At 42.0% G+C, this 22,560-nt stretch overlaps 1 protein-coding gene across 3 annotated transcripts in view; it reads left to right on the forward strand.

The window, feature by feature from the left end:
- LOC141909511 (uncharacterized) overlaps positions 1-21,649 on the forward strand; it is a 47,749-nt gene extending 26,100 nt beyond the window's left edge. The window contains exons 2-8 of one of the 3 annotated variants that reach the window (XM_074799933.1): positions 5,815-5,904; positions 6,326-6,434; positions 15,610-15,837; positions 16,080-16,138; positions 16,369-16,450; positions 16,873-17,010; positions 17,960-21,649. In XM_074799933.1, the coding sequence (XP_074656034.1) occupies positions 5,815-5,904; positions 6,326-6,434; positions 15,610-15,837; positions 16,080-16,138; positions 16,369-16,450; positions 16,873-17,010; positions 17,960-18,129 (876 nt within the window). In that variant the 3' untranslated portion in view covers positions 18,130-21,649. Of the gene's footprint in view, positions 1-5,814; positions 5,905-6,325; positions 6,435-9,555; positions 9,991-15,609; positions 15,838-16,079; positions 16,139-16,368; positions 16,451-16,872; positions 17,011-17,959 lie in introns of those variants that run through there. The other 2 variants (XM_074799934.1, XM_074799935.1) reach the window with 2 other exon arrangements.
- Positions 21,650-22,560: the final 911 nt, after the last annotated feature.

The following is a 22,560-nucleotide window of genomic DNA, read 5'->3' on the forward strand; positions in this document are numbered from 1 at the left end:
CCTCATTACGATTACTATTTCCGAGGAGCCTTCTCACCTATTCCTGAAAGTATAATTTTCAATTAAACTAATGTTTTTTACATCAAATTGCTCTCATTTGTGAACTATTACAATTAGAGATATCAGGTTTAGTGTGGCCCGGTGCTCTAACGATCCGGCGTATTCTCGAGTGTGCTACAGCAATTGGCCCTTTCTATTCTGCCGGTGTTTGATTTCTGGTCATATCTATATCTTGTAAACTAACTGTTAGTTTAAGGTATATAAGAAATGAGACCCTGGATCCACAGATAAGACTCGTGGAGCATGTATCAGATGACTCATAAGTCATGTAGCAACAGTTTATCAATAAAGACTCGCTACTTATTGAGTCGTCAGTTGTGGCGGTTGACAAAAATTATCAGTTCGGTATTTGATGACAGGAAATAGTGAGTCATCATCAGCTCGTGAGCATGACCGGTTGTTTATGGAATTAAATTAGATACTGATAGAATAACATGAGATGAGGCTTATTGAGTGAAAATCAAATTATCATCAGCAGAAAGAGAGGACGGTTCGCAGAGAGATAACTGTGGTGGTAGAGAGATAACTGGGATAACTGGGGTGGTAGAGAGATAACTGGGATAACTGGGGTGGTAGAGAGATAACTGGGGTGGTAGAGAGATAACTGGTGTGGTAGAGAGATAACTGGGATAACTGGGGTGGTAGAGAGATAATTGGGATAACTGGGGTGGTAGAGAGATAACTGGGATAACTGGGGTGGTAGAGAGATAACTGGGATAACTGGGGTGGTAGAGAGATAACTGGTATGGTAGAGAGATAACTGGTGTGGTAGAGAGATAACTGGGATAACTGGGGTGGTAGAGAGATAACTGGTGTGGTAGAGAGATAACTGGGATAACTGGGGTGGTATAGAGATAACTGGGATAACTGGGGTGGTAGAGAGATAACTGGGATAACTGGGGTGGTAGAGAGATAACTGGGATAACTGGGTGGTAGAGAGATAACTGGGATAACTGGGGTGGTAGAGAGATAACTGGAGATAGGAGTGAGATATCTGGGATGATAGAGGGATAACTCGCGAACTGGGGTGACAGAGAAATAACTGAGGTGGTGGGTGACTGGTGGTGTGATATGGAAGTGGGTGACTGAGAATCAATCATTAATATCTTTAACTATCAAGTGTATAAGTAAGCATGTTGATATCTCAGATATTTTGATATTCTCCGCGATACGGTTTGATACTGTTTGATACGTATATCTGATATTCTCCGAGGTTGCTGTTTCATATTCCCTCTTAGATTTCAATATAGATATGAGTCATACTTTACGCCAGAGCAACAGTCTCTCTCATTCTCCGTTGAGGGAAACATACAGTCTCTAAGGAGTCTCACGGATCAATGAGTCGTATATTTGAGTCGACTCACGACTCACGCGACTGGCGGAGTCATTAGCTGGACTGACGGAGAGTGGTTTGATTGATGAGATACACAGGTAACATTAGTTGAGTCATTGATAGTTTGATATATTAGAAGGATTTAATCTCAAACTGTGAGACCGTTATATCTCCCCCTCGTCTACCCCCTCCCCTACTGGTTCACTCACATTCATCTCCCCCCGGTCTACCCCCTCCCCTACTGGTACATTCATCACCCCCCTCGTCTACCCCCTCCCCTACTGGTTCACTCACATTCATCTCCCCCCTCGTCTACCCCCTCCCCTACTGGTTCACTCACATTCATCTCCCCCCTCGTCTACCCCCTCCCCTACTGGTTCACTCACATTCATCTCCCCCCTCGTCTACCCCCTCCCCTACTGGTTCGCTCTCATTCATCTCCCCCCTCGTCTACCCCCTCCCCTACTGGTTCACTCACATTCATCTCCCCCCTCGTCTACCCCCTCCCCTACTGGTTCACTCACATTCATCTCCCCCCTCGTCTACCCCCTCCCCTACTGGTTCACTCACATTCATCTCCCCCTCGTCTACCCCCTCCCCTACTGGTACATTCATCTCCCCCCCCCCCTCGTCTACCCCCTCCCCTACTGGTACATTCATCTCCCCCCTCGTCTACCCCCTCCCCTACTGGTTCACTCACATTCATCTCCCCCCTCGTCTACCCCCTCCCCTACTGGTTCACTCACATTCATCTCCCCCCTCGTCTACCCCCTCCCCTACTGGTTCACTCACATTCATCTCCCCCCTCGTCTACCCCCTCCCCTACTGGTTCGCTCTCATTCATCTCCCCCCTCGTCTACCCCCTCCCCTACTGGTTCACTCACATTCATCTCCCCCCTCGTCTACCCCCTCCCCTACTGGTTCACTCACATTCATCTCCCCCCTCGTCTACCCCCTCCCCTACTGGTTCACTCACATTCATCTCCCCCCTCGTCTACCCCCTCCCCTACTGGTTCACTCACTCACTCACATTCATCTACCTCCACCTCAGCTCGGTGTGAGTCAGTAGTAACTTGTTTTTCCAATAAAGATTAAAATCAGAACCACTGAGAAATCGATATAGAAATAGATTCAACACCTTAAAATATATACTACCCTCATCCATACTTCATTCCTCTCCTCTTTCTCTCATTCTCTTCCTCTGCCTTTCTCCTTTTCTCCCAGACTCTACCTCTCCCCAGCCTCTCTCTCCTCTCCCTCTCTTCTCTCTCCCCAGCTGTCCTCAGCCTCTCCCTCTCCCCAGCCTCTCCCCTCCTCTCCTCCCCAGCCTCTCTTCTCTCTCCCCAGCTGTCCTCAGCCTCTCTCCCTCTCCTCTCCTCAGCCTCTCCCCTCCTCTCCTCCCCAGCCTCTCTTCTCCCCTGCTGTCCCCAGCCTCTATCCAGCCTCTCTATCCAGCCTCTCTCCTCTCTCCTCAGCCTCTCTCTCCTCTCTCCTCAGCCTCTCTCCTCAGCCTCTCTCTCTCCTCTCTCCCTCTCCTCTCTCCTCAGCCTCTCTCCTCAGCCTCTCTCTCTCCTCTCTCCTCAGCCTCTCTCTCTCCTCTCTCCTCTCTCCTCAGCCTCTCTCCTAGACCCTCTCCTAGACTCTCTCCTAGACTCTCCCTGTCTCTATCTCTGCTATACACACAACACTTCATTAACCATAAAAACATCAAAGTAAATTTTTAACTGATGAATATTAATCAGGTTAATTAATCTTCTTCGTTTTGAAGCCGCTACGAGTTTCTTCTGACCGCATCCTTTCATCCGTTCTCGAACCGTTCATCTCGATAATTAGCGTCGTCGCTGATACCGTCAGACGGGACGAGAATAATATAAAGACGGCCGCCGTTTCTTTGTATCGCCGTGACGACTATCGCGCAATCGCCGATTGTTGGAAGTTAATAATGGTCACAACGCGTCCGGTCAGTTCATCGTTACCATGGCGATTCGATAAAACGGCCGATAGATTGTTAACCGGTTAATTTCTGCGACGTGGATTAAATGGCGCTTGAAGGTGTATTCGGCGTTTTTAAGGTTTCTCAGAAAATATTAATCAAAAAACTTCCCAGCTTTCAAATATGAGCGAAAAACTAAATGTGGCAAGTGAGGATCCACCAGGTGTCACTAGTGTTCAGCGGGGTATGTCTCTTTAAACTTATCTAAATTTGGAACCCTATTAAGTAGGTGTAACAACAAATCTAGAAGATTAGGAATTTTTTGTAAAACGATTGTGAAACTTATCAACCCTCGCCGTCATTTAAGGATCTAGAAACCCACTTCTTTACCATTCAGCCTTCAGGTCCATTGTAAATATATAAGTAGCTGTACATAACAACTTCATTTTTCTTTGTATAGTGTATATAACATGTATTCTGTGTACAGCTGTTGTGTTCCTTTTTTCTCTGTCAAATTTTATTGATTATTCTATATTATTCTATATTTTACGTTATGTTATACAATTGTAAATACTTCTTGATGTCCCTCTGTATACCTCTCGTTGAGGTGATGAGTGTAAATAAATTTCAATTTCATTTCAATTTCAATTGTATCAACTACTGCGGTTATAGAGGATCCACTTGGCTACGATAGTGTGTAGTACGATATCAACTACTGCGGCAAATGAGGATCCACCAGGTGTCGCTAGTATGCAATAGGACAACGATGCTGCTAAGGATATGTTTATAATGGGGCCCCGGTGCACCAGTTATCCCATCAGGTGGCGCTACTATTTCAGATATATTCGATCAAAATTAAATCGTATTGAATTAACTTCAATCTTTATGAACTCATTGTTCGATCTTAAAATTAGACCAATTTTGCAAATTCTGAATAACGCTTAGAGTTCATATTATTTTTACGTGTGATTTGTAAAAGTTGCGAATTTATTTAAGTTTTATTTAAGTTTTAAGTTAAAGAAGAAATCGAGCATTGACTTTGTACTGTAACCACCTGTTTGTTTCTATTGTTCAAATGTGTTTGTTTTTTTTTTTTTTTTACTCTCTCTCTCTCTTGTAATTTGTCAGTATCTCTTTCTGTTTTATTTTATCGCCATGTCTGTCTCATGTAATATCTGTAATTACAAGGACGCAATAAATTTGGAATTGAATTGTACACTAGCGACACCTGGTGGCTTGCTGTAGTAGCGTTACCGCCGGTAATTAATAACGACGTGTTGTGTTTTTGAAGCGTTTGAGTTTTTTTATGCGTTTTTTAACTGTTTGTGATTAAAGTGAGAGAAAGAGACTCGTGAGACACCGGTTAACGTGACTGTCGGGAATTTACTGTAATCTGTTTAACACCGTCTGGAAACACGGTAGAAATTACCGTAATGTTGTCTACAACGCGCCTTGACGACTGAAATTCAGTGTCTCCCATTACATTTCAGAGCTGATGTATATTGTAGGTTTTACCATTTTTAGTGTTATCTAACTTCTGACTTCGCTCAGGTAAATCGGGATTAAAATCGAGAACAATTTAGTGTTTCCCAACTAGAGGTCGATACCCAAATAAGGGTAAACCAGGAATTAAATCTGGAACAATTTAGTGTTACCCAACTAGAGGTTGATACCCTTATTAGGGTAAACCAGGAATTAAATCTGGAACAATTTAGTGTTACCCAACTAGAGGTTGATACCCTTATTAGGGTAAACCAGGAATTAAATCTGGAACAATTTAGTGTTACCCAACTAGTGGTTGATACCCTTATTAGGGTAAACCAGGGTTTAAATTTGGAACGATTTAGTGTTACCCAACTAGATGTTGATACTCAAATTAGAGTATACCAGGACTTAAATCTGGAACAATTTAGTGTTACCCAACTAGAGGTTGATACCCAAATTAGGGTAAACCAGGACTTAAATCTGGAACAATTTAGTGTTACCCAACTAGAGGTTGATACCCAAATTAGGGTAAACCAGGACTTAAATCTGGAACAATTTAGTGTTACCCAACTAGAGGTTGATACCCAAATTAGGGTAAACCAGGACTTAAATCTGGAACAATTTAGTGTTACCTAACTGGCTAGTTTTTTAGACGTGTGTGAAATTTGATGTTTTGTATTTTAACCGTAGAATATCACTGTTTGCAGTTATGAACCTTCGGTTTTCGCAACACAAAAAAAAAAGATTCTGATCTTCTTTCTCATAAATATAGGTAGAATACAACGTAATAGAATACAATGTAACAACGTTATATCCCAGCGTAATTCACTGATGAAACCTTAGAACAAGTTATTCATTATTTACAACGTTACAGTCTAACGGGAGTGTTTGGTAGTAGTACGCCATCTGGTGGTAGAATTCAATACTTTATATTCTTCTGTTAAGGCAGTTGTAATAGAGGAACATGTTTTAATGAAGGTTTCGTACGTTTTATATTTTTCAGAGAAAAACGAAGACGAAATTAAAATATTTCGACACCGGCGGAAAAAACATAGAAACGGCCGATTTGATAAATATTGATGAGAAGCAAAACGTAAGTCGGATTTCAGGATTTTACTGACAGAAGGGGTGAAGGGAGTGAGGGGAGGGGTGAGGGAGGCAGGGAGAGGTGAAGGGAGCGATGGGGAGGTCAATTTTAAAAAGTAGTTTGGATCCAGTTCGACGGTTCGCTTATTGTGGACCTGGATCCAGTGATGTATTTCACGTATTTTTTACCTTTTTTCTGAAAATGTAAAAATTCTGATATCTAAGAAAATGAATTGCAGCCTTCAACTGTTAATGGTTGAATTTTCCCATTTGTCTTGTGCTAATTATCGCAAACACTTAATAGAGCTCGAAAAAAAACAATGATTTGAAATTTTTTGATTTATTAATTGATTTGCGTTTTAGAAAGAAAAATTTAAAAAAAACTTTTCAAAAATATTTCAAACTTTTAAAATGTTTTGTTTTTGAAGGATGCAGCTCAGGGTAGTGGATACTGGGATACGGAGGACGATACGTTGGATTCGTCGTCGGGAGCTGGACCGGATGATGAGGATGCTGCCGGTGAATCATCTGGAAACGGTAAGTGAACGTGTATTGATTAATGTTGTTACAGTCTGATAGATGGCGAACTAGTCAACTTTAATTAACATCACCACTGATTGAATCGGCTGGTTTACGTTTAGTATCAGTCGGTGTATTTGAACTCGGGGGATTAAATCTGCAACTAATCCTAATCCTCGTTTTCAATAAACTCCCTCGTTTTTCACGGTCAAATATATTTTCTCAAATCTTTTAAATCTAGGGAAAAAACGTTTTTCTCGTGGTGAGTTTAACCCTCCGCTTCCTGGATTCCGGCGAGCCCTTATTTTCAAATCTGGATTCTTTAAACAGAGTCTGTTTCTACCTGACCCACCATAGTTAGAAAAAAAGCACATTCCAACCATGACTGGCCGAAGAATTCCTAGGAATTCCAGGAATAATCAGGCGGTCATTTCAAATCTGGACTCTGATGAGCTACCTATCCTCCATGGATAAAAGATGAGCACATTCCAACTGCTACCTATCCACCCTGGATAAAAGATGAGCACATTCCAACTGCAGAAGTTTGAGCAATTCCCGTACAAACCCCTTCATGACCAGATACCCCTCGAACATACCGGTAGATTAGACACCTTTTGGGTTTAAAAGCACCAACGGTGGTTTGAATATCTCGTGAGACTCATAGCCCTCCCTTCCTCTCCCCCTCTCTTCTCCCCCTCTCCTTTCTCCTCTCCCCTGGTTGTTTGTCTGCTCTGAGGGCAGGGTGACGTCTGCGCAGCGATCAATCAATCAAATTGATTGATTAAATTACTGTTAGTAGATTAATGCATTAGAACAATAGTGTTAGAGATGTAGGATTTATATTGATTCATATAATAAACCCTCGGTACAATACGGACGATCATACACACACTATATATCTCACTAATACTCAGTCAAAGAAAGTTCACAATTCAGTGATTATTATCGCGATCATGAATCTCGTTCGGTATTTATGTATTTACGAATAGAAAAGGTTCACGTGAGATTTAGAGGTTAAGAGGTAGCATGAGAGGTCACCTCGAGCGGTCCTCGCTAGAGAGGTTACGTGAGAGGTTCGAATAGGGTCATCTGATAGGTACGAGAGACCGTATGAGAGGCTAGAGAGGTTACATTCGAGGTCATTCGAGCGCGGTATAAGAGACGATGTTGAGTGGTGACATTAATCAGTATGGTTTACTAAGTGAGTTGTCGCAAACAGGTTCACACCAATTACTACATGTTGCCGCTGACTACACAGCAACATGGTAAGCCTAATTAGAACTGAGAAAAACATGACAGAGTTACAGAGAGAGGGAGGGAGGGTAGATGAGAGGTGAGCAGGTTGAGCTTGAGTTGAGAAGGTCAATATGAAAGTTGCTGATCCCCTCTCAGGGTCTATCCGCTATAACCCCTAAAATCTGCTATATCTCCTCACAGGGTGGGTCTATCTGCTATATCCCCTCACAGGGTGGGTCTATCTGCTATATCCCCTCACAGGGTGGGTCTATCTGCTATATCCCCTCACAGGGTGGGTCTATCTGCTATATCCCCTCACAGGGTGGGTCTATCTGCTATATCCCCTCACAGGGTGGGTCTATCTGCTATATCCCCTCACAGGGTGGGTCTATCTGCTATATCCCCTCACAGGGTGGGTCTATCTGCTATATCCCCTCACAGGGTGGGTTTATCAGCTATATCCCCTCACAGGGTGGGTCTATCTGCTATATCCCCTCACAGGGTGGGTCTATCTGCTATATCCCCTCACAGGGTGGGTCTATCTGCTATATCCCCTCACAGGGTGGGTCTTTCTGCTATATCCCCTCACAGGGTGGGTCTATCTGCTATATCCCCTCACAGGGTGGGTCTATCTGCTATATCCCCTCACAGGGTGGGTCTATCTGCTATATCCCCTCACAGGGTGGGTCTATCTGCTATATCCCCTCACAGGGTGGGTCTATCTGCTATATCCCCTCACAGGGTGGGTCTATCTGCTATATCTACAGGGTCTGTCTGCCATGTCTCATTTCTCAGGGTTTAATATTATGACTGATGTTTAATAATAGTCATTACCTCAGGTGTGATGACTTTTTATTGAGTGGTTGGACTATGGTAGCTAAAGTGGCTGGCAGCTGAATCAACTACTGGTACATCAAGTAGCTGAAGTGAATGGTGCCACTAGTTGCGGAGGTCATCAGTGCTGCACTCTGGTGGCACTGGTTCGGATGGAAAAGGGTTAGAAAATCGTCAAATAGTGAATGATGTATATTGTATAATCGCATAGAGATAAATGTTAGTTAGTATTCATAGGATTTATTGGAAGTAGCGGAATATGAGTTTGAATGAATCTCCAACATTTAAACAAGAGGTTTATATATATATATATATATATGTACGTGTACTATATATTGATATTTTATTGTCTGTCTCTCTCATGAAATATCCGATAACGTATTCAACTTCGTTTGTGTCTCATTTATAATTCATACAACAATCAAACGAGTAAATTCCCAGAACGCGTGTATAAAATACTCATAAATTACTTGCCAGCGCCGCACCCGCGAACGCTACTCAATCATCCGTCCGTCGTCACGGTTATTGTCACCGTTAGCGATTAGTTCTCTAATTGTTGCGATTCATTATTAAATAAGATTTTGAAGTGCTACTAAATGAAATTTATAAAACAATTCACTTCGGGATGATAACTCCACTAGGTGGCACTGCTAATGCGCTTACATGCCACTAGGTGGCATCACTTTCACACATGTCACAACGAGCACTGGTCCTGTACTTACATGTCATGAGGTGGCTCTAGAGTAGTGTAGTTTTAAAGTATCAGATGGCGCTAGTGTAGTATAGTTTAATAGAGTCAGATGGCGCTGGTGTAGTATAGTTTGAAAGAGTCAGATGGCGCTAGTGTAGTACAGTTTAAAAGAGTCAGATGGCGCTAGTGTAGTGTAGTTTCAGGTAGTTAGATGGCGCTAGTGAAGTTTAGTTTAAAAGAGTCAGATGACTCTAGTGTAGTGTAGTTTCAGGTAGTTAGATGGCGCTCGTGTATTGAAATAGCGAGATATAAAGGGCTGTAATATTAGCGAGGAGAATAGAACTGATGTTTATCTCAGTAGCCGTGTACACACAGACACATACAACACTGCGGTGTGTGACAAAACTGTGTGTCTAGTTAATTACTGTGTCGTTTATATAAAAACATTGACGGCAGCGAGGAGCGAGGAGCGTGAGTGTTTAGTAAGCAGCAGCCTGTTACAGGCTGACTGGTCAGCAGGCTTACAGAGTCACACGTGATATTATTTCTACGTGACACACGCAGCAGCAGCAGCTCATATAGCGATTACAACGTTATGAATATAGTGTTGTGAGTCGTTGAGTCGTCAGTCGTTGGAGTCCCGTACGAGACTCGTCCTCGAGTGCGCCGAGTAATTATTACCGCTGTTGCCGATGACGACGAAGTTTGCGCATCTTCGTCGTGATTTCGTGAACTTCTCGATGTTGATTGTTGTACTGTTGCTATCGGTAACGACGGTCGCTACTCAGCCTCCTCCGGATTACGAGAGTAAAGGTACGTACTTCTTCGATCGTGGAAATAATTGATATCTCGATATTGTTTACGATATCTCAGAATTTCAGAAAATCAACCAACGTGAATTGAAGAGCTTGCAATGTGAAGCATTGCTGAATTTTTTCGCAATATTTTAGAGTTTCAGGATTGTACCACAATTTCAGGGTTTGGAATGTGAGTTAGGGGTAGTTTTTATGAGATAGTCCCAGGGTACCAGTCAATGTTAAAGGTAGGGGTCATAGTCAAGAGATGATTTAGGGTACCTAGAACTGGATGGTGTAGTGTCCTGGTACTACAGTCCTATTGCATGGGATATGTTTAGGGGATATCAATGGTTATAGATTTCAGAGGATTCTATCTGTCAGAGATTGTATTTGGGCACCAGACTGCCCATGTTGGGCTCCTGTATAGTGAAATAAGTTGTTTGGGCACCAGACTGCCCATGTCGGGCTCCTGTATAGTGAAATAAGTTGTTTGGGCACCAGACTGCCCATGTCGGGCTCCTGTTTGCAGAAGATAGTTATTTGGGCACTAGATTGCCCTTGTCAAGCTCCTGTTTGCAGAAGTTAGTTATTTGGGCACTAGATTGCCCTTGTCAAGCTCCTGTATGCAGAAGTTAGTTGTTTGGGCACTAGACTGCCCATATTAGGTTCCTGTATGCAGAAGTTAGTTGTTAGGGCACTAGACTGCCCATATCAGGTTCCTGTATGCAGAAGTTAGTTGTTAGGGCACTAGACTGCCCATATCAGGTTCCTATACGCAAAGTTAGTTGTTTTAGCTCCCAATGAAATTATTTTCATAAACATTGACATGCATAATATAAATACATAGATAGATACAGATATCAGTAGTAGTTGAATTGAACACATCTGCTCTCTGTGTATGTATGTATGTATGTATGCGCTTATGTGTGTGTATTTTATAGATTATAAAATCTATGTTTACCCCTCGTGCTAGGAACGTGAGTGGCCTGGAGTGAGTACTCACGTATTAACCATCTGCAATATTAAAAACGTAATTGATATATCAAATATTTTACGCGTTTAATTTTTTAAGTACAGCGTGCTGGCTGCTTGCACACAGTCCCTCGGTCTTAACATTATGTTCTATTAATGACCTATTTATATTATATGTGTACGGATTGCGTGAAATATATCGATATTAGTGGTTTTCAGGATCCTCAATATTCTAGGTTAAACTTTCGAAAAGTTAACGATAAATTTATTGTTTGAGACAACCGCGGATGTAGATAGGACTGCCTCTTCAGCGTCGAGCAATTGTAGGGTCTCTGGATATTCAAAATGAACTAGTTTCAACTGTTTGAATCAAACTTGATGAAGTGTGGAACTGTGGAACTGTGGATCAATTGTCCGTAGTCCAGTTCTCACAACCAACAAGTTGTGGGGTTGGTTTGGTATGAATCAGTTGATAATCAGTTTGTGTTTATGGTGCGATGTATTGTGTATTGGGTACTAGAATGACAATAAGAATTGTTACACGGTTTTCAGTTTATTTCACTCGCGGGAAATCTAGTGAAATGATATCAGACGGTTGGTAATAGGTTGTGTCGTCATACACGGGATAGTGCGTGATCAGATTTTACAAATATTCACTTTTAACACAAGTGCATTTTTACTATTCACTTAAACGCTGTCTCAGTATCTCTTCTTACCTTCTAATCCTCAGTTGGACTCCTCTCACCCACTCCCTCTTCTCCCTTCTCTCTCCCCTTTCTCATTTTGCCCTTATAACCTCCCTTCTCTCAATCTAATCCCTCTGCTCTTCCCTTCAGTAGATACCCCACTCTCTTAGTCCATCTTTCCTCCTCTTCCCAAACTAAATCCCTTTCTCTTCTTGCACTTAAGTACTACAATCCCGCTCTGTCCCACTCTGACCCACTCTGTCCCACTCAGCCCCACGCTGTACCACTCTGACCCACTCTGTCCCACTCTGCCCCCACTCTGACCTATCCGTCCCACTCAGCCCCACTCTGACCCACTCTGACCCACTCTGTCCCACTCTGCCCCACTCTGACCCACTCAGCCCCACTCTGACCCACTCAGCCCCACTCAGCCCCACTCTGCCTCACTCTGCCCCACTCTGCCCCGCTCTATGATATCCACTGTAACCCATCAGCGCTCTGATAGGTTCAGTTCGCTCATTCCTCATTGTGCAGATTTCTGATGCTGTTATGATTCAATATATTTCCATACAATGCGTGTTTATTGATGATTAGCTAATAAAATCAGATCCGTATTGAAATAGATTGTGATTGAATTTTCCCAGGTATTTATCTCTATGCGTAGATCACTGATGTTATTGTGAGTTGTTGCTGCTGCTGCTGCTGCTACTACCATCAAATCATAAATGCTAACATAAGTAATACTTTTAACAATTTATTCAGTCTGAAATCCATATAGAATACGTTCATTGGCTGTACATGATAAATAGAAAAACTGACGCTGGTTTCCCTGACTAGATTTTAGATTTGGACCAGGTAAATTATACCAGGGGCCAGTTTTATAGACTGGTATTAGCTTTAACCCGCAGATTTACTCAATTGAAAATGAATTGAGTTAGCCGGCGGGTTAAAGTAAATACCAGTCTATTAAACTGGCCCCAGGGTACTGGGACCTTGGAATAATCATATGACTATGACTCCAAGCTGGGACAGAGTACGAGAAGCCTCTATGTCAGGCACAGACAAGGGATCACTTACAGGGATTTAACAATGATATAAACTCTAAACCAGTCACCCCACCCAATTACATCCCCCTCATTTGACACTCCTTTAAGCGGTTACAGACTCCATATTTGACACTCCTCACTGCCCGTACAGACTCAATATTTGACACTCCTCACCGCCCGTACAGACTCTATATTTGACACTCCTCACCGCCCGTACAGACTCTATATTTGACACTCCTCACTGCCCGTACAGACTCTATATTTGACACTCCTCACTGCCCGTACAGACTCTATATTTGACACTCCTCACTGCCCGTACAGACTCTATATTTGACACTACTCACCGCCCGTACAGACTCAATATTTGACACTCCTCACTGCCCGTACAGACTCTATATTTGACACTCCTCACCGCCCGTACAGACTCTATATTTGACACTCCTCACCGCCCGTACAGACTCTATATTTGACACTCCTCACCGCCCGTACAGACTCTATATTTGACACTCCTCACCGCCCGTACAGACTCTATATTTGACACTCCTCACCGCCCGTACAGACTCTATATTTGACACTCCTCACTGCCCGTACAGACTCTATATTTGACACTACTCACCACCCGTACAGACTCTATATTTGACACTCCTCACCGCCCGTACAGACTCTATATTTGACACTCCTCACCACCCGTACAGACTCTATATTTGACACTCCTCACCGCCCGTACAGACTCTATGTTTGACACTCCTCACCGCCCGTACAGACTCTATATTTGACACTCCTCACCGCCCGTACAGACTCTATATTTGACACTCCTCACTGCCCGTACAGACTCTATATTTGACACTGATTGCTCTCCGTACAGAAATAAGTGAATAAGTTCTCCGAAGAGATGAAACATAACAAACTTCAGGTGGCACATTCCAACAGTTCATTCCGTTGATTTTGAAAGGAACGAAATTAAATGAAAGCGTTGCCACGGCGACGGGATTTATTTACAAATCGTAGATAATCAACTATAATCGTAACCGTGGCGCCGGCCTCCACTAAACCGTCATCTTGTTGGCAATTCTCGGCGGGAATTCTCGAATGGTGGTCGGATCCAAGGGACCCACTATGTGCTAGAGTTTAACTGAAATACTTTAATCATAGAAAAAGAGTCAAATTGAATCAGAGTTTGCATCAGATGGTAGCTTTAAGTGCACCAGACTTAAGTTATAAGTGCACCAGATTGTAGCTATAATTACACCTGAGGGTAGCTGTAAGTGCACCAGATTGTAGCTGTGAGTCCACCTGAGGGTAGCTGTAAATGTCTCTGTTTGCTGTATGGAGAACAGAGGATGACATTTACTCTGTTTTTGTTTTTTTTTTTTATTGCTACAGCATCAGTCATCGTTGTGTAGAATGAGGTATGAATAAAATATATATAATCAACACATTGCGGTGGCTGTTTCTGTTTGACAGAACACGACAGACGTGCTCGGGGTTAAAACAGACTACCAGATACCAGACGCAAAGTCACGATCAGACACTGACACTGTAGAGATGCTTGGAGCAGATACAGCGACACTGGAGAAGCCTGGAGCAGACAATGATACTGTATAGGAGCCTGGAGCAGACAGTATCACTGGAGGAGCTTGGAGCAGACAATGATACTGTATAGGAGCCTGGAGCAGACACAGTGTCACTGGAGGAGCCTGGAGCAGACAATGATACTGTATAGGAGCCTGGAGCAGACACAGTGTCACTGGAGGAGCCTGGAGCAGACACAGTGTCACTGGAGGAGCCTGGAGCAGACAATGATACTGTATAGGAGCCTGGAGCGGACACAGTGTTACTGGAGGAGCCTGGAGCAGACACAGTATCACTGGAGGAGCCTGGAGCAGACACAGTTATACTGGAGGTGCCTGGAGCAGACAATGATACTGTATAGGAGCCTGGAGCGGACACAGTGTTACTGGAGGAGCCTGGAGCAGACACAGTATCACTGGAGGAGCCTGGAGCAGACACAGTTATACTGGAGGTGCCTGGAGCAGACACAGTGTCACTGGAGGAGCCTGGAGCAGACACAGTGTCACTGGAGGTGCCTGGAGCAGACACAGTGTCACTGGAGGAGCCTGGAGCAGACAATGATACTGTATAGGAGCCTGGAGCAGACACAGTGTCACTGGAGGTGCCTGGAGCAGACACAATGATACTGGAGGAGCCTGGAGCAGACACAATGATACTGGAGGAGCCTGGAGCAGACACAATGATACTGGAGGAACCTGGAGCAGACACAGTGTCACTGGAGGAGCCTGGAGCAGACAATGATACTGTATAGGAGCCTGGAGCAGACACAGTGTCACTGGAGGTGCCTGGAGCAGACATAATGATACTGGAGGAACCTGGAGCAGACACAGTGATACTGGAGGAGCCTGGAGCAGACAATGATACTGTATAGGAGCCTGGAGCGGACACAGTATCACTGGAGGAGCCTGGAGCAGACACAATGATATTGGAGGAGCCTGGAGCAGACAATGATACTGTATAGGAGCCTGGAGCAGACACAATGATACTGGAGGAGCTTGGAGCAGACACAATGATACTGGAGGAGACTGGAGCAGACAATGATACTGTATAGGAGCCTGGAGCAGACACAGTATCACTGGAGGAGCCTGGAGCAGACACAGTATCACTGGAGGAGCCTGGAGCAGACACAGTGATACTGGAGGAGCCTGGAGCAGACACAGTATCACTGGAGGAGCCTGGAGCAGACACAGTGATACTGGAGGAGCCTGGAGCAGACACAGTATCACTGGAGGAGCCTGGAGCAGACACAGTATCACTGGAGGAACCTGGAGCAGACACAGTGTCACGGGAGGTGCCTGGAGCAGACACAGCTATATCGGGGCTGATAAAATGACCTGTTTAGTTATTTTCTATTTATAGGTGGCGTAGGTAACCGCGGCACGAGATGTGAAACATTACGAGCACGTCGCCTGGAGCAACCAACAATCGTTGGTTCGTTTACTCCACGGTGTACGCCGAACGGAGACTTTCAGCTCATACAGTGTCTCGGTAGCACCGGTTACTGTTGGTGCGTCGATTCAAAAACCGGTAAAGAACAACCGTATACACGGAAACGCGGTGAAGTAGATATTTCAACTTGTATCACCGGTAAGTAATATTTTTACCACTCACTAGAGGGCGTTAGTGCAGAATGTCGGGGATTTTAACTGGGTTCAATAATTGTCATTTATATCTGACACAAGATCTATCAGATTTTCCGATATTTGGTATTTGTAAGGGCCACCTTACTGATGATGTGAGCTTGACAGTGCTGCCACCTGTTAGTAAGATAGGTTGAGAGAGGCGCCACCTGGTAGATGGGTCTGATTATAAGATTAATTTATTTTCAGATGATCCGAGAACTGGGCAACGAAAATCAGAAGGCGATAAACAAAATCTACCACAATCCGTAAATATTCTAATAAATAAGTCAAAAAACGCCGTAAACACTCTAAACTTATGAACATGAATTGTGATGATGATATTATTAATGTGTGTGTGCATTGTTTACGAGTAACTCTGTTAACGGGGCTCGGATTCACATAAGTCACTTTTTGACTATAAGACTCCATACCTTAAAAAAATTCATCCGAAATCCTGTCAATTTTTCTATTCATTCATTGTTTGCATCTATTTCAGGAGCCAGTTCCCGGGCCAGAAAAATCTGCTAAAAACGATAAACAAAAAACTGAGGATCAGAAGGGATATAGCTCGATGCCAGGTGAGAGTAGCTGCTGACCCCTAGTGGCTGTCACGATAAACACATCGCATGTGAAATCCAGCGCCCATTGTGAGGGGTTTATAGCATGTAGCCCTCTAGTGGTGGCTATTCGAACCGGTGGTGGAATGCGCATGTTTTGATCCTAGACGCTTTCTCTTTGTAGGAAAATAAACCCAAAAACGGCAAATACCCTAAAAAAACAGTTGTAATCTTTCTAAAATGTTTAACGTGTCGTTTCTGGGTTTTCTTACAATTTTGGAACAAATTGTTCTAAATTTGCTTTTGCCTCTTGTTCGACCTTGACATTGGGGGCATATAACTGCTCTGTATATGTGTCGGTGCTCTCTCTCCCTCTCTTTCTCTTTTCTTCTCAGAATTTTGACATCTTTTTTTTTCGCTTGTTTCTTCCCGTCGATGTTTAGACAAACCGGCGGCTGAGGGTAAACCGGAACATCAAAACGACGAAGGTGAAGGTCAATCGGGCGGTGCTGCTCCCGATGGTGGTACTGGTCAAACTGCTCCTAGCACGGCTCTTATGGATAAACCAGGAATACTAGCAGGTATTGAAACAAAGTAGTCGAGCGTACCACCGGAAAATTCGGTTTTACCAAGCCACACATTTCGTATTTCACAAATAAAGAAAAAAACACCAATTTTTGGCTTTGTGCCAATATGAAAAATGTGAAGGGTTTTCTGGTGCTTTTAGCATGTTAAAAAACTTTTTACTACTTTCAATCAGATTTTGGTGAAATTTTTTGCTTAGGGAATGAGTTTTTACTTTGTCGGCAACTTTTTTTTAACAGAATTCTACATTTTTCAATCAGTTTTCATTAATTGCCGGCTTTGACCACAGCGGGTTCACTTTCACCCCTACCCACCCAGTCCGAATTACAGTGTAACCGATATGTAACCTGTGTTTTATGATGTATCAGCTCCACCTTGTGTCAGCTCCCCCTAGTGTCCATTCAATTAACTATTGTTCACTTGTATCGGCTCGACTAGTATCCACTCAGAAAACTGTTAATCGCAAAATATATCAGCTCCACCTAGTATCCACTCAGTTAACTATTATTTGCAAAATATATCAGCTCCACCTAGTATCCACTCAGTAAACTAGTATTCACAATATATACCAGCTCCACCTAGTGTCGACTCAATAAGCTATTATTTGCAAAATATATCAGCTCCACCTAGTATCCACTCTGTAAACTAGTATTCACAATATATATCAGCTCCACCTAGTGTCGACTCAGTAAACTATTATTCACAAAATATATCAGCTACACATAGTATCCACTCAGTAAACTAGTATTCACTATATATATCAGCTCCACCTAGTGTCCACTCAGTAAACTAGTATTCACAATATATATCAGCTCCACCAAGTGATGACTTATAACTTATATAAACTTATATCCCTGTCAACAACTTATAAAATACATAATTTCATTGCAGTCTACAAACAATGCGTCATCATCTCTAATTTTGATTTGTTTTTTTGTATGATAGGAATTGTAGGTGGCGCTCTAGTAGGAGTATTCTGCGCTATTTTACTCGTGTTGTTCATCGTTTATCGGATGCGTAAGAAAGACGAAGGTTCGTACGCGTTGGACGAGCCAAAAAACAGTCCGGCCTTACATCAATATCAGAAAGCACCGACTCGTGAATTCTACGCATAACACCTCCCTCCTACGACGCCCCCCTTCTCTTCCACCCCCTGCCCGAACAACAACCCCCGTCGTTATATCAGACTGTGCATTATGGGAAGAAATTGAAGCCGCCTTCTCGATGAATCGGGACGTGAGATTCCCTGCGAACGTTTCAATTCAGAGTAAAAAATTCAACTCAGAGTAATTTCATTGAGTTTAAACTCGGCTCAGATATTTTGAAGGCGTTAAACTTTGAGAACTTCAAGGAGTTAAGTTGTAATTCATAGAGTTAATTTTCGAGGAGTTAAACTCGTGTAGTAATCCAGCGATTTGAGCGATGAATAATTTTTTTGGTTAAAATCAGCAAGTTTGGATGATTGAAATATTCGAAAAGGTAATCCATGTTTACCCCATGAAAAAAGTGATTTGCCAAAGTTAAAACGTAATTAATTCAATGAATTTTTCAAAAAAATTACAACGACACCGCGAAGGCATTTCCTGGACCCGCTGGTCTGATTTTGTAAAATTTGACTTTGAGTTTATTCATTGATAATGAACTAATAACAACTCGAGAATCAACTCTTTAACTCGCAGCGGTAGAACCAATTTAACGACTTCAAGAAACAACGCAACAATAGTTGATCAATCTTCCAGTAACCATTAGCGATATCATCATCGTCTTGTAGAAAACTTGCGAAAAGGAATTTTTTACGAAAAGTTAAAGAAAATATTGTGTAAATACAATGAATTGAAAAACAGAACATAAGATATATTTAAATATATATCTTATATCATTGCCGTATGATGTCAATTGTCTTGTGATTTATATCTTTGGATGCAATTCGTTAAAAATAAGGTTAATTGATAATTAATTGATTGATTGATTTTAGACGAGCCTGTTAATTGAGGAGTGTATGTGTCGAGTGTGTCCGCGTGCGTTTTATTGTAAATATCGTGTTTAAAAATAGAATATCTCTCTTTTAATTACGTATATGATTTTAATTTCTGCTATTAATGTTTGAACAGTAAACAGGGAAAAGTGTTGGTAATTTTTTGCTTACACCAGAGATGGTTGGTTACTGATGGGTAACCAGCTTGCTTCTGTGACTAGGACTGGCTACTGTATGACTAGGGCTGGCTACTATCTGACCAGAGTTGGCTACTCTCAGACTAGGGCTGGCTACTGTCTGACTAGGGCTGGTTACTGTCTGACCAGGGCTGGTTACTGTCTGTCCATGGCTGGCTACTGTCTGATTAGGGCTGGCTTCTTTGACTAGAACAGGCAAATGTATGACTAGGGCTGGTTACTGTCTGTCCATGGCTGGCTACTGTCTGACTAGGGCTGGCTACTGTCTGACTAGGGCTGGCCACTGTCTGACTAGGGCTGGCTACTGTCTGATTAGGGCTGGCTACTGTCTGATTAGGGCTGGCTACTGTCTGACAAGGGTTGAGTTTCATGAAAAAGTTTACCTAAGCTTAAAATGGTAAAGTTTGAATATGTGAAGTAAACTGTACCAAAACAACATTGAGTTGTGCCGGGCGATGCCCAGCTTGGGCCGATTGATTGATGGTATTAAGTAAATTTTACGGGTCAAGTGAATAATTGAATTATGATTTTATTTATTTTCAGCTGCTGAATTCTAAATATGATTTTATTTACTTCACATTTTGACGAAAAAGTCATTTTCTTTCTTTCCATGAGACTTGAATCCCGTCGAATTCTGTATACATTTACTTTTTAATATCCGTGATTTATAACGCTGTTGCTATGGCAGGTATCTACGTTCCGTTGATTACGGCATCGCTTAAGTTGTATTGGCGCCGTGGTGATGTAAATTCGCGTTGCTACGGTGATATATATCGACCATTGTTGTATGCTACTACTAAACGATAAACTCGTAAAACTTGTAAAAAGAAAAAAAAAAACATTCGAAGAAGATAGAAAATGTTTTGAGTTTTTTTGTAATACATCGAAAGACGGAATGAGTTTTGACGTCCGTCGAGGAGCGACGAATTGTTTTGAGATTTGAAAAGTTTTTTTGTCATCGATTTGATGAGAATTTTTCTGTAATTGCTCTGCGCATGTACAATGTAACTACAGTAAACCTCGTCTTGCTCGACTTTTGGCCGACTTTCGCCGAACTCGGTCAAAAATGAAATCCACTTTCCGAGTTTTCCGATCCTTTAATTCGGACTTCGCTAACCTCGGATCAATTTTACCAGTCCCAGACGTGGGCCAGGTTTACTGTATATACAATGTAGCTGCTGCTTATATATACATATATATTAAACTACATTGTAATACAGTGTATGGCTGAAACAATGTTTTATAAGTGACTGAAATACAAATTGTACCATGTTTATATTATTGTAATAGCTGTTTTATATACATAAATAATGATACATTATAAACACATGTTACCGGTGACCTCTTTATAACATAGACAGGTGTTACCGATAAATGAGGTCACGAGGCCATGACGGTGTTATAGAGAGGTTGTTGTACAGGTGTTACAGAGAGGTCTGTAAAGCAGTATAGGTGTTATAGCGATGTATGAGAGGCTGTGTTATATAGTGAGGTCTAGATGTTAGATGTTATGAAGAGGTCTTGTTACATAGTCATTTCATTCCCATCATATATAGAATTATTAATGAAAATAGGACTGCTTTATGATATTTGCTTTTTTCTGAAGAGGCCAAACAAATAAAATCTTTGGTTTACGCTGGTCCAGAAAGTACGTAGACCCCCTTAACCGGGTATGGGTACCGATTTTACAATTTACACAACGGTTTCAACTGTGAAATGTTTATATAGCCAAAACTACCGAATGTGGGGATGTATTCAGCGTTGAAAACATTAAGCTCTCCGCGGGATCTGACTAAACATAGGCGACATCTGGTGGAATTACTACGTACTATTATAGGAATAGTTTTCTTCCAACACTTTTTTATGTTGAACTGAATTTTTAAATTTTTTTCGTCTTCCACCGAATATTTTTTCGTTTTATGTCGCCGCGGATTTTAAATTTTTGAAATTTAAGCGTCGGTTGAAGAATGAGAACGTGTTTCGTAATTTATGTAAAATGAAATTGTCGTTCGAAATTCGTAATGGAAATATATTTTTCAAATTTGTCGATCCGGTTCCACAGTTCTGGACCCAGTTCCACAGTTCTAGATTCAGTTCCACAGTTCAGGACCCAGTTCCACAGTTCAGGATCCAGTTCCACAGTTCAGAACCCAGTTCCACAGTTCTAGATTCAGTTCCACAGTTCTGAGATCAGTTCCACAAACCTAATTCACATCTGTAAAACTGGATCCTGGAATATCTTGAGATCATGTTTTAAAATCAAGCACTAGTTTATTTTTCATTTTAATCCCATTTTTCGGATAATAATTTTTTTTAATTAACACACCTGTGAAATAACGTGTGCTGATTGGCTGAAGCCAGAGGCGGCCATTTTGTTTCTTTTTTTTACTGATGTCTACTAAAACTGCATTGATTAAATGTTTAAAAAAACTAAAATATTGCTGAAAATTATCGTCATTATTATTATCATTATTATTATTATTATTATTATTATTATTATTATTATTATTATTATTATCATTATTATTATTATTATTATATAATGAAAGTCCTAATAAATAATAAAATCATTTTGTTATATGAAAAAAATTCTAGCCTTTGAGTTGTGTGAAAGTTTTTCTGAATGATGAAGACTTAGTCAGTTTATGCCGAACCCCGGAGGACAGTTTGTGGTTTCATCATCCGAGTTTCAAGAGTTCAAGTTTATTTTCCATTTATATACGATTAAGAAAATACATGGTAATCAGTATACATTATTGTTTACTGCAAAAAAAAGATTATGGCAGAATGCATGGAAGCCAATTCAGACCGTTAATCCGAAAGACCTATGCACCCTCAGAACTAGTCAGTAACCTGACTGTGGTTTAGTTTCACGATCGGATATTTTCACAAACCACAGTATATTTTTGAAGTGTTACTTTTTTCAACCGTGTTTTGGCCCTTGTCATCCCTAACGTTGGTATAAGCTCATCCGATTATAAAAAGCTTACCACCAACGATTAGGTAACTAACTACCTCAGAACAGACCCTGAAAAAACAATACCCTAGAATATCTCGCAATGGACCACTCATAGGTAAGAATTATAGTGGGTATTGTTAGTGAATAAGGGGCATAAAATTACTGGTCACCAATTGCGCTCAGTGTTGATCCAGTGGTCTAGTGATAAGCGCGTTAGCCTGAGACGCCACGGTCCCGGGTTCGAATCCTCCTCGATCGTCCCTCTGTTTTTTGCCCATTTAAAGGGAAAAATCGCACTTGGCCTAGCGCAAACAACCCCAAACCCCTGTGCTGAAGGCCCGCTGTTCGAGGAGTCTCTGGCAGTCGGGGAATCAGCAGACGACTGGCAGCTGCGAGGGTTAACCGTTAATGGGGT

Source organism: Tubulanus polymorphus, chromosome 8 (assembly GCF_964204645.1).
Source record: "Tubulanus polymorphus chromosome 8, tnTubPoly1.2, whole genome shotgun sequence".
Classification (NCBI taxonomy): domain Eukaryota; kingdom Metazoa; phylum Nemertea; class Palaeonemertea; order Tubulaniformes; family Tubulanidae; genus Tubulanus; species Tubulanus polymorphus.